This window comes from Rattus norvegicus, chromosome 14, assembly GCF_036323735.1.
Source record: "Rattus norvegicus strain BN/NHsdMcwi chromosome 14, GRCr8, whole genome shotgun sequence".
NCBI lineage: Eukaryota > Metazoa > Chordata > Mammalia > Rodentia > Muridae > Rattus > Rattus norvegicus.
This window is the reverse complement of record NC_086032.1, coordinates 84,919,472-84,935,513: the sequence shown is the minus strand read 5'-3', so window position 1 is coordinate 84,935,513 and position 16,042 is coordinate 84,919,472. Positions and strand designations below refer to the sequence as shown.

At 50.6% G+C, this 16,042-nt stretch overlaps 1 protein-coding gene across 6 annotated transcripts; it reads left to right on the top strand.

Moving 5' to 3' along the window:
- Positions 1 to 4,864: 4,864 nt before the first annotated feature.
- Polm (DNA polymerase mu) lies at positions 4,865 to 14,475 on the top strand. Of its 6 annotated transcripts, none has more exons than XM_039091742.2 (11): positions 4,865 to 5,167; positions 6,387 to 6,562; positions 6,980 to 7,078; positions 7,180 to 7,350; positions 7,942 to 8,013; positions 10,970 to 11,090; positions 12,189 to 12,333; positions 12,480 to 12,582; positions 12,683 to 12,928; positions 13,012 to 13,095; positions 13,256 to 14,475. In XM_039091742.2, exons 2-11 carry the CDS (start codon positions 6,404 to 6,406, stop codon positions 13,340 to 13,342), a joined length of 1,287 nt encoding a protein of 428 aa, XP_038947670.1. In that variant the 5' UTR covers positions 4,865 to 5,167; positions 6,387 to 6,403; the 3' UTR covers positions 13,343 to 14,475. The 6 variants fall into 6 exon arrangements, with proteins under 6 accessions (XP_038947670.1, XP_006251273.1, XP_006251275.1 ...); XM_006251211.5 differs by having other exon boundaries at positions 6,382 to 6,562; XM_006251213.5 differs by having other exon boundaries at positions 4,865 to 5,334; positions 6,382 to 6,562.
- The last annotated feature ends 1,567 nt before the right edge of the window (positions 14,476 to 16,042 follow it).

The window sequence follows — 16,042 nt, the reverse complement described above, 5'->3', positions numbered from 1 at the left end:
TCCGACAAGTCACGGCATGGTATGAAGCCGCCTCCGTTCATGTAAGAGTTGTTACTTCTTACCCCTGTCTATCTGCCTACCACTCAATTTCTGACGCAGGCCTTGCCCCTGACTAGGAATCCAGAGTCTTTCTGCTGAAAGAGCCAAAATTGGGGTCAATCTGAGGCCAGAGAGAAAAATCCACCACAAACCTCTCAGCACAGAAAGACCCCTCTCTTCCAGGAGGAATAGAGCTATTTAGTTCCTGGAACAGCTACAAGCCAAACTGTTGAACAAAGCCACCTGTCACTCCCCATCCAACCCCCTCAGAAAGTCCCGGAATGGTCCACTGACCACGAGTCAGTTTGGAGGTTGCTTCACCCCACCAATAGTACCCTGCCTAGTTACCATTGTGCAAATTCTGCCCCAGTTGTTTGCAAGGTATATAACTCCCTGTTAAGAGTCTGCTCAGGGCCGTCTCCCCTTGAAGTGGGTTGGCGCCAACATGTCAGAATGATTAAATTACTCTTGCTTTTGCACCAATCACTGCCTCGGTGAGTCTCATTCAAGAGGTCCCGGAAGAGGTTCAATTCGGACCTCACACTGCAAATTCCTGCTTGCTGGTTTCCCTTTTCCCTTGACTTGGCTTGGTGCTACTCAGGACTTTCCACCCATCTACACCGTGGATCAGAAATCAGGAAAGGTGGCCAGATCTTCTAACTCTGTGTCAATAAACCAGAGTTCTCCCTCCCTAATCACGGTAAATGAGAAAATAAGTAAACGACCCTGGGTCTGATTGCTCAAGAATGAAAAATAGTGTTAGCTTCCGAGGCCGTGTGAATGAAATCATCTGTGGATTTTTGTTCGTTTGAGGCGGAGCCTCACCATGTAGACTTAGCTGGACTAGAACTCTCTATCTAGACCAAGTTGTCCTCGAACGAAGAGATAGGCCTGCCTCTGCCTCCTGAGTGTTAGCATTAAAGGTGTCTGCCACCACACTTGCTGTCTTAGTTTGAGTTTTATGGCTGTGAAGAGTCACCATGACCAAGGAACCTCTTATAAAGCCAAACACTTAATTGGGGCTGGTTTACAGTTTCAGAGGTTCAGTCCAGTATCATCACGGTGGGAAGCAGTGTGCAAGCAGACATGGGTTCTACATCTTGATCGGAAGCAGCAGGAGACTGAAATTCTACACTGGGTGGAGTTTAAGCATAGGAGAGCTCAAAGCCCACCCCCACAGTGCCATACCTATTCCAACAAAGCCACACCACCTAATAGTGTCATTCCCTGTGGGCCAAGCATTCATACACGTGAGTCTATGGGGACCATTCCTATTCAAACCACTGCACATGGCCGTCTTTGGAACTAGGGTATGCAAGCACCCTTGTCTTTATCTCCTTCTAAGCCCTTGAGGCACTCCCTTATTGCCAGCTATGCCTGGGTTGGATAGACAGACCCAAAGAGCCTTCGTTTTAAGGGTACTTTCTTTTGCTATCATCCTCTGGCTAAATCCCTAGGCAGAAAGTGGTCTCTGTGCTTTTTTACTTCCACGACTCCCATATTGCAATGGGGTCCCATACTGGTCACTGTTCCAACTGCTCACTGGGCTCTTGCATGGTACCCGGCCAGAAGGAAAGACACAAATCTTCCTTAAAAGGCAGCAACTGTTTCTCCCAAATAAAACATCTATATTTGTTACATAACCACCCAGGTCCTGGCAAGCACCAGCCCCAGCCCCAGTGCTAGAACATCAACTGCCAAATATCCAAATCTAAGCCAGGCATGGCAGCGCACGCCCATAATCCCAGCAGTGAGGAAGCTGAGGTGGGGGTATTGGAAGTTTGAGGCCAGTCTGGACTAAGGCCTGTTTCAAACAATAAAATTACACAAATCTTAAGGTTCTGACAAGTCAGAGAAGGTGGGAAAGCTATCCCCAGGGTAACGGATTGAAAAGCACCCCACCACCACCACCACCAACACACACACACACACACACACACACACACACACACACTCACATCTATGTCATCCCAGAACTTTTTTGGAATAAGAATCCTTGTTGATATAATTAGGGGAAGAACCTTGAGATGATGGCCTCCTGAATTTGAGCAATGTTTTTTGACCAGTGTCATTCTAAGGAAAGAGGAGGGCTCATAGAAGAGCCCAGAGGGAAGGCAGCCACTAAAGTGATAGCAGAGGCACTGACCAGAGGAGGCAGACAGGTGTCTCAACTGCAGACTTAGGAACTTGACCCCGCTGACACCTGGTTTGGTTCTTTGTTTGTTTGTTCTTACATTCTGGCCTTGAAAATTAGGATAGAATTTGTTTCTGTTGATCCAATTTGTGACCATGTTACAGCAGCCATGGGAAAGGCACTCCAGAGATGAACGACTACAATGTATCAAAGAGCTTGAAGGTCCAGGCCAGTACTCCTGAGGGGCCCACCATCTCCACCCACCCTTACCAGCAGCATCATGAGTTTAACCACAAGCCTTCCAAGTGTTGCTGGCAAGTGGCCTTTAGAGCGAAAGGGATGAAGACAGGAAGGGCAGATGCTGGAGCAGAGCGGACTCCCAGCCCTCAGCCTCTGAATGAGCCTCACACAGGTGCAAACTACACCAAAGCAGAAACCGAAGAGAGGCGCTGCTGGGGTGGGGCAGGGGCAGAGGTGTGCTGTGGGCTGTCTAGCTTTGGGAAGGTTTCCGACTGAGTAGTTCCCTCTTTCCCAACACAGGTTGGAGAGTTGGAGAGAGGGCAGCAAGCCTCAGGGCCATTGAAGGAGGCCAGCCATGAGGTAGACTGTGTAGGCTCTCTATGTGGGTGTCTCCAAGAGTAGAACGAACTGGAAGCTTGAAACTTAGATGGGAACCCCTGAGCTAACTCTACTAGAATAGACCACCCAAATCCTTCTGATGTCAGTGTTTCCCAAGAGGCACAAGAGCAGCCTGGGGGTTCTGGAGAGCGAAGGCCAGAGACTCCCCACACTCAGGTCAGGTCTCTGCCCCTGCCTATACCTGGCTGTTGCCGGGGTAATGTCGGGCGGAGCATACCTGGCTGTTGCCAGGTAACTGTGGGGTGGAGCTTAGAATGCTAACAGCCTGGGCCTGTCTCCTGAGGCCATCTGCTCTCAGTTAAGGAACTTTTGGGGGCCTTTTCCTCAGTAGGTCTGAAGGCATACACAGCATTCTTTCTACTTAGGGTTAGGCGCTCTAGGCTCATCCAGGCGATTGTGCCACATTTCCCTTTTATCTTAAGGACACCTAGTATTGGAGACAAACAGGAGTTGGCACACCTCGCTGCTGCCCCTGAGGCAGGCCCCTCCATTCTCAGACTTACTCCACCACTACCTTCCTACAATGACTGCCACAGGAGGACTGTGTGGAACTCGAGGAATGAAACCAAAAGACAGTTTCTACATGGGGATCTGAAGTCTCCATTCTATGGAGTCTTTGTTATCATCCAAGAACTACCCTCCGGGAAGGGCGACTCTAGTCAAGCACATCTTAGCAACACTGGGGCCCAGGCCTACCTGGTAACTACACATTCTGCTGCGAGTTCTGCTGCAAAAGCTATCCCCAGTACCACCATAGTCACAAACAGGTCCCTCGGCAGTCCAAGAGAGATCCTTTCCCTTCTCCACCTACCACAGGATTCCAGACCTGCCCTTTAGCCCGCTCGGGGACTCTCATAGGCACACAGCCACTAGAGTACACTTACCACCCAGAGCCGGTCCAACCTACTCTCAAAATGGAGTTCCTCCATTGGAATGCTGACAGCACAGTTATGCCGCCACCTTGCCAGACCAAAAATTTAAAGTGATATGTGGCTTCACTTGCCATTCTTTCCCTCCAGTATTCCCAAGTTGGTCCTGCTCCTTAGATCGCAAAAATATTCCAACGGGGCTGGAGAGATAGCTTAGAAGTTAAGAGCACTTGCTGCTCTTGCAGAGGGCCTGGGTTCAGTTCCCAAACATCCTTACCCCAGTTCAAGGAGATCAGACACTCTTCAGATTTCTACCCGCACCAGGCATACACATGGTGTACATACATACATTCAGACAAAACAGTTTAAGTACACCATTTAAAAAATTTATTTTTAAGGGACTAGAGAGATGGCTTATCGGTTAAGAACACTTGTTCTTGCAGAGGAACTGAATTAGATTCCCCGCATTCGCAGGGGCAGCGGCTCACAACTATTCCTAACTCAAGTTCCAAGAATCTGATACTTTGTCACTCAGCGGGCACCAAGCAAGCACGTGGTGGACAGCTACACACGCAAGTAAAACGCGTAGACACATAAAATAAAAATAAATACATCTAATAAATATTTTTTAAAGATTTATTTATTTATTTTATGCATATAAGTACACTGTAGCTGTCTTCAGACACCAGAAGAGGGCATCAGATCTCATTTACAGATGGTTGTGAGCCACCATGTGGTTGCTGGGATTTGAACTCAGGACCTCTGGAAGAGCAGTCCGTGCTCTTAACCACTGAGCCATCTCTCCAGCCCCTAATAAATATTTTTTAAAGTGAAAAAAAAAATCGAGTGTCACCAGTAGAGTTTTTGGTTTCCTTCTCAGATTTCAATGTTTGATCCATCTGGAACTTACTTAACACTAAACAGTTTGTGAGGGGGCCAATTCCTATTTTCCAAATGGACCGCCAGCTGTCCCAGTGCCGTTCGTTAGATTGGAAAGCTTTCTCACATTCCACCAGCTCACACGCAGACTACTCAGACTTACATATCGGCTGCCCTCTGTATACCCAGGGGAAGCCGCGTGGGCGCCCCGTCACCAGCAGAGGCAGCAGAGGGCTGGACCAGAACTTCGCCTTTGACCCAGGATAAGACCCCGCCCCGAAAGAAGAAAAGTGCCCGCCCAGTAGAAGGCGAAGCCCCGCCTACGGACCCAGGCTCCTCCGAGGTCTGAGAAACCAATGGGGCTTTCTCCGAGAGTAGTTCAAAACAGAAGAGTCCTCGGGCATTATTTGCATAGAACTGGGGCATCCGGAGGGAATCTAAAGCATCTTAGAGGGCGGCTCGTTTGCATAGAGCAAACACCACTTCCTCTCTCCGCAGTCTTCCTCCCTCTCCTTCCGCCTTCTTTCCTGACCCTGCCTTCCTTCGTTCTGCGGCCTCCCGTGCTTCCTGAGTCGGTGTCCAGATGCTTCCGAAGCGACGGCGGCGGGTGCGAGCAGGGTCCCCACACAGCGCTTTAGCCTCTTCCACGCCCCCAGCGGCGCGCTTCCCGGGTGTAGCCATCTACCTTGCGGAGCCGCGAATGGGCCGCAGCCGCCGGGCCTTCCTCACTCGCCTGGCGCGGTCCAAAGGCTTCCGCATCCTAGATGTTTACAGGTGTGCGGCTCCCGCCAGGGCCCGACGGTGGGGGGGGGGGATGCCAGCCTCGTGGGGTGCTGGTGTATTTATGCCCGTCACCCCAGTGCATGGACTTAACTGTGGCCCAGGGCGAGAGCTGGCGCGCAGCTGCTGCGACAGCAAGCAGCACCTGCGGCTTTGGGTTCCAAGCCAGCCTTGGTACTTCGCGGTTGCGGTATGGTTCTCCAACCCGGAGTTCCTCTTTTTGAAAGGATGCCATCGAGTCAGAGGCTTTTTAAAGAGCCATACAAGGAGGGATGGTTAGTAAGCAATATTTGCTAGCTGCCTTCCCTCCCAGTGAGCTAGCGGTCAAGGATGTCCTGGGTTTGCAGAGGACACCAACTGGCTCCAGTAGAGAACATGCCTAGGGCAGTGGGATAACTTTGAGATTGAGGAGATTAGAGGAATTTGAAGCCTGTGTTCCTGTAGCTGGCTGGCTTGTTTGGAACTCTGCTCTCCACAAATGAAACATTCCTAAAGACTAGTGTACCTGAAGACTCACTTAAATGAGTAGAGATAACAATTTGGATTGCACGTGGCTCTGCATTTTTACCACAGCCTGACAAGATGGTTTGCATTGATTTTTCCAATGTAAAGAAAATATAAATGCCACCCTTTCCAAGGGCATACAGCTAGAGTCCGCCTACTGGGGTTTGAATAAATAGGGCAAGAGTCTCCTGTCTTAAAATCTTAGCAGCGTGGGATGCCTGTCTGCAGTCCTGGTGCAAGGGTGCTAGCATTCTAGCCTGGCCTACAGAGCAAGTCTCCAAACATCGATTAGCATTGTGATCAGAACCACCTGGCCCTGGGCACTAAGGCACCTGAGGCAGAGGGTGGAGGATACAGAATCTGAGTGGCTTGTGAGTGAGGCTGGAGGAAGAACCTGTTGGACCCAAGTGGACAGGTGTTCATCCATCAAGGAGGGGCTGGGAATGCTTTCTGGAAAGAAACAACAAAGAACAAAGTCTTGGGATGGGAGCAGAAAGAACAGCTAGGGCCCTGGGTTTCATTCTCCTCTCCTTCCAGCTCAGAGGTGACACATGTGGTGATGGAGGAGACCTCAGCCAAGGAGGCCATCTGCTGGCAGAAGGACATGAATGCTCTTCTCCCAGACTGCCCGCAGCCGGCTCTGCTAGATATTAGCTGGTTTACAGAGAGCATGGCAGCAGGACAGCCTGTCCCTGAGGAGGTCCGGCACCGCCTGGAGGTGAGCTAGTGAAGGACTAGCTCAGCTGGGACAGATGACACAATAGCAGGTCCTTGGTATCCTCAGGAGGAGGTAGGGAGTGAGAACTCTCCCAAGACTGCAGGGGGGCCTGGGGAAAGCAGTAGAGACCCCAGCAAGGATTTGGGGACTGGACCATCCCACCTTCTGGTCTAATCATTTGGGACCACTCTTAGTAGAATTAGTTTCTTCCTTAATGAGTACTTGGGGTGAACTGAGTTGACAGAAGCCTGTCCTTGGGATGCTCTGGAGTCAGGCTGCTAGGAGACAGGAGGCAAACTCCCTCACTTTTGAGACCCCCCCCATCCCTATCCCATATATGTAGAGTTGGGGGGCAGAGTACAAACCAGTGCTGCGGCTTCCTGATGACCTGTGCCTTGTCTTTTTTTTTTTCTTCAGGTAGCTGAGCCCAGGAAGGAACCCCCCATCTCAGTGACGATACCAGCTTATGCCTGTCAGCGCCCCTCGCCTCTCACACCCCATAACACTCTCCTCTCAGTAAGCTGCATCTATGAACATGGGGACATGGGTGGAGCTGGTTGGTAGCTGAAAGGCGGAGGCAAGGTACCTCATCCCATAACCAAGGGCCCTCCCTGCAGGAGGCTCTGGAGACACTGGCGGAGGCAGCGGGCTTCGAAGGCAAAGAGGGCCGTTTTCTCACCTTCTACAGAGCAGCCTCCATGCTCAAGTCCCTACCCTACCCTGTCACATCTTTGAGCCAGCTGCATGGACTGCCTTACTTTGGGGAACATTCCTTTAGAGTAATCCAGGTAGGTGTTTGTTGGGGTGAGCGGGTAGACTGGGGAGTCCTGGACCCGGTGGAACAGCAGGAGACTTAGTTCGAAGCCGGGTCTGAAGGCATGACAGCCACAGGAAGCCGCTGCATGGCCATGGTAAGTCTCAGCACAGATTCCCAGTGTGGGAATTGTTCCCCTGCCCTAGGGCGGATGAGTGACTCACCGATAGCAATCCCAGGATGTCTGGGGTGGCATCAGAAAGCACCCTGGAATGGTTTTTGAGGACCTAACGTTGAACCAGCCTTTTAGATATTTTTCCTTGAAGAACCCATAATGGCAAAAGCTGCTTTCAGATGAAGACATACATGTTTCTAACGGGAAACGTGGGTCTATCCTGTGTGAGGAGTGAACCATACCACAGGTTCCGTTACTCTGGCCCTGAGGAGCTTCGTAGCTGGAGTCCCTGCTACACCAGCTGCTTCTTAAAGCTCTGGTTACCTCCCTGGGCACAGTCTTCATTTCCAAGTCTGGCTGGTCCCTAACACGACAAAGCCCCTCTCTGCAGGGTACGGAGGAAGCTGCCTCAGCCTTGGGCTCAGAGTTTTGTTTTGTTTCCTGTCTCAGGAGCTGCTAGAACATGGAACGTGTGAGGAGGTGGAACAAATCCGTTGCTCAGAAAGGCACCAGACCATGAAGGTGCGAGTCAGGGGAGGGGACAGGACTTTGGCAGGGGTTCACAGCACAACCCACAGGAGCAGCCAGCAGAGACCTTTTCACCATGCCCTGGGGTCATAGATGGTCACTAAGGAATGGCAGCTAAACTGACACCTGATAGGCAGCAGGGTGGAGACATGTAGACAGAGCATAGGGAAATTTCTACATCACTCAGCACCATCTGTTTGTTTGGTTTTTGTTTTGTTTTTTTTTTGACGGAATATTCTCAAATGTAATAAAGTGCTCACTGAGCCTGGCGGTGGTGGAACAGGCCTTTAATTCCCAGCCCTAGCCAGGGCAGAGGCAGGCGGATCTCTGTGAATTCTAAATCCAGCTTGGTCTACAGAGTTCCAGGACAGCCAGGGCTACAAGAAAGAAACCCTGCCTCAAAAGACAAAAACCACCACCACCGTCAAAATGAAAAAGAGCACACTGAACAAAACGTGTTCAGTAGGATTTGTGTGTGCACGCATGTGCATGTTGCAATCACCTTGCATCACCGGTTGCTGGTCTTGGGTACCATTCTCAGCCCTGTGGCCTGCCTGTCTGCATGAGGCACTTGTGCCTGTGCCTACTCACTGCTACCCAGATACGAAGGCCACCGGGCGCCTTGCTTTTCTCTGCTCTGACATCTTGCCTCTCCTTTTGTAGCCGGAGATTGTCAGGTGAGTGGCCTGAGATCTGTGACAGTGAAATGTGGCCCTCCTGGGAGGTGGTATTGTGGGACAGGGTGACAGGAAGGACTTGATAGAGAGTCCTCTAGTCCGGAGGCCTGGCTGTGGCTACGCTGGGTAGATCAGACATGGGGCTGGAGCTGAGGTGACCTTGATGTTGGCATAATTAAGAAAAAGGTTTCTTCATCAGCCCTAGCCCTAGCCCCAGCCCCAGCCCCAGCCCCAGCCCCAGCCCCAGCCCCAGCCCCAGCCCCAGCCCCAGCCCCAGCCCCAGCCCCAGCCCCAGCGAGGGTTTCCTGGGCAGAAGGGAGCACTAGAAGATGTTGGAGGTGTCTCTTCTCCATTCTGCTTCCTGGACTCCTCAAAGTCCTAGAAAACATCCATGCCAGCAGAAAATAGAATATACCTGTAATTAGAAGGTTTTTTTTGTTCTTTGTTTTTCAGAGTAGGGGGCTGAGATTTCTCACACTGAAGCTGAGAGAGGCCTCCAGCTAAAAGCCACCTGTCTCTGCTTCCCCAGTGCTGAGATTCTAGGCGTGGGGCCTGCCCACTTTTAAAAACAATGTATTTGTTCTCTTGGTATTTTACGTATTTTTAGATTTAATATTTAAAAATCGGTTTGTTTATGTATTTATCAGGGGGAAAGCACGCCGCCGCGGCACACATGTGGAGTGTAGAGGATAGCTTGCAAGGGGTTGTTTTTGGTTTTGGAGGACTGCATCTCTCATAGCTCAGGCTGGGCTGAACCACATTCTGTAGCTGAGGCCACCTTCCTCCTGCCTTCACCTCCCAGATGCTGAGATACTAGAATGCACCATCGTATTCAAATGTCAGGCTTTTTCGTAGGTTTATTCTTTAAATTACATATATGCATGCTCACGTGCTGACTGAGGTGGGCCCAGGTGACATCTCCTGGAGATAGGGGCAGTTGCAAGCTACCTGAGGTGGTGCTGGGGTTTAAACTCGAGCCCTCTGCATGAGTAGTACTTGGTCCTCACCACTGAGTCATCTCTGCAGCCCTAGATTCAGATTTTTGTTTTGGTTTTGTTTTTTCAAGACAGGGTTTCTCTGTGTAGCCCTGGCTGTCCTGGGACCCACTCTGTAGACCAGACTGGCCTCAAAAGTCAGAGATCTGCCTTCCTTCTGCCTCCCAAGTCCTGGAGATTAAAGGCACCACCACCCCAGTCAGCTAGTACCAGGTTTTGAAAGCCAGGTTCTGTAGACTGCAGCGACAGTTTCACAGAGTTCAGAGTCAGGGAAACAGGCCTGAGACGGCTCTTTTACTCTCTGCTTGTCTACATGGCTGCTTCGTTTTGTTTGTTTGTGATTGGGGCCTTCCATAGTTCAAGGCTATGCTGGGATTCGAGCTCTTCCTGCACCTGTCTCCTATGTGCTGGGATTATAGGTGTGCACAGCCACACCTGGTCTCTCTCTTCTTCTTTTTTTTTAAGATTTGTTTATTTAATGTATATGAGTATACAGTAGCTGTCTTAGACACACCAGATCCCATTACAGATGGTTGTGAGCCACCATGTGGTTGCTGGGATTTGAACTCAGGACCTCTGGAAGAACAGTCAGTGCTCTTAACCGCTGAGCCATCTCTCCAGCCCTGGTCTCTCTCTTCTTGACACACATCTGTAACATCCACTGCTAGGAGATGTGCCCACAAAAGGGTTTGGATTTTGTATAGCCTTCACTGCTGTGGGGGCTGTCCTTAGTCTCGTTCAAGAGTCTCTGGTTGACCCAAGGAAGGCATGCTTAGTCCAGGACTCCATGGACCAGCTGGCCTTTGAACCTTGAGAGCAACCCACTGGGGTAGGTACAGGCTAGGCCTCTAGTGTTTATCTTGAAACCACCTCACTTTCACTCTTCCTTGGCTTTGCTGTGGAAGAAACACACAAGCAAGCTCCACTGTGGTAGGGTTTCCCCGGCAAGTAAGAACCTGGTGGTGAGCCTGTATATTAGAGTAACTCTTTGGGGTCTGTTGTAAGCACAGGCTGGGCTTGTGTGTTAAGGAGACAGACTTTTTATAAAGGTAAAGAGAGAGCTTACTGAAGTTTTTTTTTTGGTAGTTGGGCAGCAGAAATATGCTGTCCCTAGTAGGGCTACTCTCAGACTTTGTGGTTTCAGTCCCCTGCGAGAGTAGTCTGACTCAGGATTGAGTCCTTGTCCTGTGGCATTGGGCATGAAGATAACACCCTCAGGGGCATCTTTCCGTGGACTTTGCTCTTGACCCATCCATTCCTCCTCCTCCTTCTACATAGCTCTTCACCCACATCTTCGGGGTTGGGGTGAAGACTGCTAGCCGGTGGTACCAGGAAGGGCTACGAACCCTGGATGAGCTCAGAGAGCAGCCCCAGAGACTGACCCAGCAGCAGAAAGCAGGTGAGCTTCCCAGAGCTGCCTGGACCTGGAAAGCTACACAATGAAGCCCTTAGCTCTAGGGTGGAACACGCCCGATAGCCTGAGTGCAGGGCAGTGGCTGGCGTGATATGTGGTTTTGTGCAGGCTCCACTGTGAGTGGAAAGAACACAGACCTTGTGTTCAAGTCTGCTCCTCCATTTGCTAGGTCTGTAACCACGGCTTTAAGACTAACCTCTCAGAGTCGTGGTTGCCTTCTCTGGGAAACACAGAGAAAGGAGAGCATGGGATTCCTAAGACCCTCCGAAGCTGGCCAGTGACGAGCGCACGTGCTGTCCGTATAAGCTGCTGGGTTGAGCCAGGGGTCTTGGCTGGAGACTGTGCTGAAAGGCACCATGGCTTACCGGTGCCTCCCCAGGGTGCTCCTGCTTCAGTTGCCTCTCCCCAGGGCAAGGCAGACAGGATAGCCAGCAGCCTTTCCTAAGGACTTCTGTCTGTGCCATTCCTAACACCCAAACCTCCTTAGTGGTGCCCCTTTCACAGGCAAGGAGACAGAGTCGGCCAGAGGAGAGGCGGCCAGCAGTACCCCATCTCCTTCCCGTTTTTTTTTTAAATTTTTAAATTTTTTATTTTTTTTACCACATCTCACTAATCTGGAGACTCTGGAACCTTCAAAGGGCTGGCTGCATCCTGCCTGTATTAACTCCATTGTCGCATGTAGTTCTGTGAAAGAATGTTTTGTTTGTTTTGTTGGACTGTTGGGGACTGAAGCTAGGGCCTTATAAGGCGCGTATTAACAAGCTCTCTGCCCCAGCCCTCTGGTATGTAGCCCTGGCTGGCCTGAAACTCTATCTATAGACCATGCTGGTCTCAAACTCACTCACTGCAGTTTTGTAAGATCTTGTGTTGTAGGGGAGTTGGACACAGGGGAATCTTGTTTTCTTCATTTGCATGTGATTCTACAGCTGTCTCAAAATAAGGATTTTGAAAGGAGAAGTAGGCTATTTGCAGGATTTCACTCTACTCTGGCCCCAACCTTTCTCTCCGTGCCTCTGTCTTTTCCATAGCTGTGGTAGCTGCTCTGTGCTGGGGGTGGGGCTCCATGGGGATCACAGGCTGTAGTATTACCCACAGGGCTGCAGTATTACCAGGACCTGAGCACCCCAGTTAGCCGGGCAGAGGCCGAGGCTCTGCAGCAGTTGGTAGAGGCAGCCATGAGGGAGATCCTGCCCGGAGCCACTGTCACACTGACTGGCGGTTTCCGAAGGTAAGAGGGCCTATCCGTACCTTCCGAGTGTACTCCAGGCTCCTTCCTAAGGGAGGGACTTGAGTGGTGGACACGGTCAGGGTGGCCGTTCCTCTCACTTAACGTGACTTTATGTTGAGGGCTGAGAATCAGACTGTCTGTTTCAGGGGGAAGTTACAAGGTCATGACGTGGACTTCCTTATCACCCACCCTGAGGAGGGCCAAGAAGTAGGGCTGCTGCCCAGAGTGATGAGGTGCCTTCAGAGCCAGGTGAGGGCCTCCAGTGCCCTGCCCAGGAGTGACCACTGAGTGGCCCTCCGCCCTCCCAGAACCGTGGCACACCAGGCCACACCTGCCTCCCTTCTCCCAGGGACTTGTGCTGTACCACCAGTACCATCGCAGCCACTTAGCGGACTCTGCCCACATCCTGCGGCAGAGGTCCACCATGGATGCTTTTGAGAGGAGTTTCTGCATCTTGCGCTTGCCACAGTCCCAACAGGCAGCTTTAGAGGGGCCCCTGCATCCCTGCCCAACCTGGAAAGCTGTGAGGGTAGATCTTGTGGTCACTCCCAACAGCCAGTTCCCCTTTGCTCTTCTTGGCTGGACTGGCTCCCAGGTAAGTCGGGTGTTTCTTCTGGGGCCTGGGACTGTGGTGGACCAGCCCTGCTAAAGGAAGTTGTCCCTTCCCTCTCTCCTCAGTTTTTTGAGAGGGAGCTACGGCGATTCAGCCGGCAAGAGAAGGGGCTGTGCCTTAATAGCCACGGGCTGTTTGATCCTGAGCGGGTAAGTCTCCAGGAACTAGGGTAAGAAACAGTCCCCATAACCCTAATCTAGTCCACAGTCTCAAATATGGTGCATACCGCCAGGTAACATGACATGGTCATGGCTGCACGGCACACAATAACATGACCTGGGCCGCTAACGTTCTTCTTGTCCTTTGCAGAAGACATTTTTCCACGCAACTTCTGAGGAAGATGTTTTCAGGTTCCTGGGTCTCAAGTATCTTCCTCCAGAGCAGAGAAATGCCTGAGATGAAAAATGCCTGTTGGCTGCCATACCTGTCCACGAGAAGATGAGGGGCTGTCTCTTTCTTGACCAGGAATGTTTCTAGACAGGAGCACCGCCACCCCACGGCCTCACCTGTGCAAATGGGATTTTTTATTTTTTACCTCATCGGTTGAGTGTGACCCCGAGTCAGCTCAGTTTTCAGCCTCCATTCTCCTCACAGTCAGGTGCTCTTAGCAGTTCATGTACATCACGAACCTGTGGCAGAGTCTGAAGTCTTGGTTCTGGTCCAGCTGTGGTTGCAGTGTCTGCTGCAGAGTACCTGGTTCCGTGTGCCAGAAAACAGACATATGTCCCTGCCCCGGGCTTGGGCTGATATGGGAAGTATAATTCTGGCAATGAGGTGTTGCAGAAGAAGCCTGCCTGAGTGCCGTGTTGCACTAGGAGGTGGCCTAGGTCAGCAACATCCAGTGCTGGCAGCGCCACCCGCAGACCTGGGTACTTGTACCAGACTTCATAAGCAGCACAGCTCAGGAATTGGCCCCACAGGTGTCTTCCCTCACACTCCCGCCTAGGCTGAGCCTGACTTGCCTTTACCCACAATCCCTTGTGCATCCAGAGCCCCAGCAATGCCTTCTGGGAGGGCTGGTTCCTAGAATAGACTGTAGCCCAGTCTGGCAGCAGAGTACTAAAACTTAGCCACATCAGGGGGCAGCCACACAGTGTTCTTCCTGTCCTGAGATTGTGAGGTGCGGGTTCCCTGGTCCTGTTTCTTAAAGACGTGTCACTCTGCCGCTCCGGACAGCGCTGCAGCAGTTCCAAACCTGCAGTCCTCACTCAGGTCCTGTGGCTCTGGTGTTTCTGTCGTCTCTTCTAGTCTCAGCTGTACTCCTCCCTTCCCCCACTTTCTCAGTTCACTTCTGGTCCCTGTTTGCAGGCTCTTTGTGACCAACTTCTTCACCTTCTCTGAGCCGGAAGCACTAAAGCGGGCTGGTCACAGTGTCCTCATATCCCCTTGCCCTTGCCTTACTATACACCTAGTGCCCACTGTCCCTGCCTCCTTCAGGACCTGACAGGTAAGGGCCTCCTAGACCCACCAGCAGATTAGCAAGAATTTTAAAAATTAGCATTCAATAAAGTGGATTCTTTTGGAGTCTAGTTTTATGAGTTTTCACACACACACATGCACACACAGAGAGAATGGCCACTTCTGCCACCTTAAGGACACAACAGCTCTGTCTCCCAGAACCTTGCCTTGTATCATGCTGTTATGGTGACAGGCCCCTTACCCCAACTCACTCATTTGGCTTTGTCCTTACAAGCATGTCGTAGATGTGCAACTGAACTTTACATAAACTGTTGCTGGCCTCTCTCTTGGCCAGTGCTTCTGAGGTTCCTGCATTTGTTGCGTGGATCAAGCTTGTCTCCTGTTGCTACACTCGGTGAATGTTCCACTGTCTACTAGGCTCTGGGAGGCTCACACCGGTGTGACTGTAACCAGAGCTGCTACAGGCGTGTGTCTCAGTGTCCTCTGTGTGAACACTGCTGCAATAGTTAAGGAACCTGGGTAAGATACCCTGACAAAAGCAAATCAAGGGAGAAACAGTTTACTATGGCTCACAGTTCAAGGTCCAGCTCGTCACGGCCTGGAAGGCATGGAGCTTGAGGGAGCTGGCCACACAGTCCCCTTGCCAGGAAGCAGAGATTAACGTGCACTTAGTCTTTTCTATGCACCAGTAGGCGGAAGAGTGAATCACCCACACTCAGGGTGGGTCTGCCCACCTCAGTTACACTAATGTAGATAATCCCTCAGAGGCACAACTGGAGAGCTTGTTTTCTAGCTGATTCTAAATCCTGTCAAGTTGACAATATTAAACATCACAAATACATTTTCATTTCTTTTGGGTAAACAGGTATGGGATTATTGGATCATATGTATATTAGGGTTCTCTAAGAGGAAAAAGAACTATAGAAAAAATATGGGAATTTACACATGTGTGTATGTAAGTTATTCAGCTAGTCCAACAATGACTATCTACCAATGGCAAGTCCAAGGATCCATAGTTGTGCAGTACACATGGCTGGATGTCTCGGCTGGTCTTTAGTACATGCTGGAATCGCAAAGAAGTGGGTGCTGATGCCAGCGAAGGAATGGACTGCCAGCCAGAGTGAGAGCAAGCAGGCAAGGAGAGCTTTCTTCCATGTCCTTTATATAAGCCGCGAGCAGATGGTTTAGCCCAGGTTAAAGGTGAATCTTCCCACCACAAAAGATCTGGAATTAAAAATGGTCTTTTTTTTTTCTTTATTTCGGAGCTGGGGACCAAACCCAGGGCCTTGCGCTTGCTAGGCAAGCGCTCTACCGCTGAGCTAAATCCCCAACCCCAAAAATGGTCTTTCCACTTCAAATGATTAAGAAAAAAAAAATCCCACACAGGTGTTTCCAACTTGGGCTTTAGTTAATTCCAGAAGTGGTGAGGTTGACAACTGAAAATAGCCTTCAGAAGTTCGCCCCTTGTCAACTTGACACAGGTAATATTCCTTTTATGACATGCTTGAATTTCCAAATGAAAACAATAACCAGGCCATAATTATGCCTAACATAGTATACATACCTCCTGTACAATTACAAATGCATTATCTATTTAACCGTGTCATAACTATGCCAAACAAAATAACTATCCCTTATACAACGGCAGACACATTATAAATTTTCGAACAAGTGTCA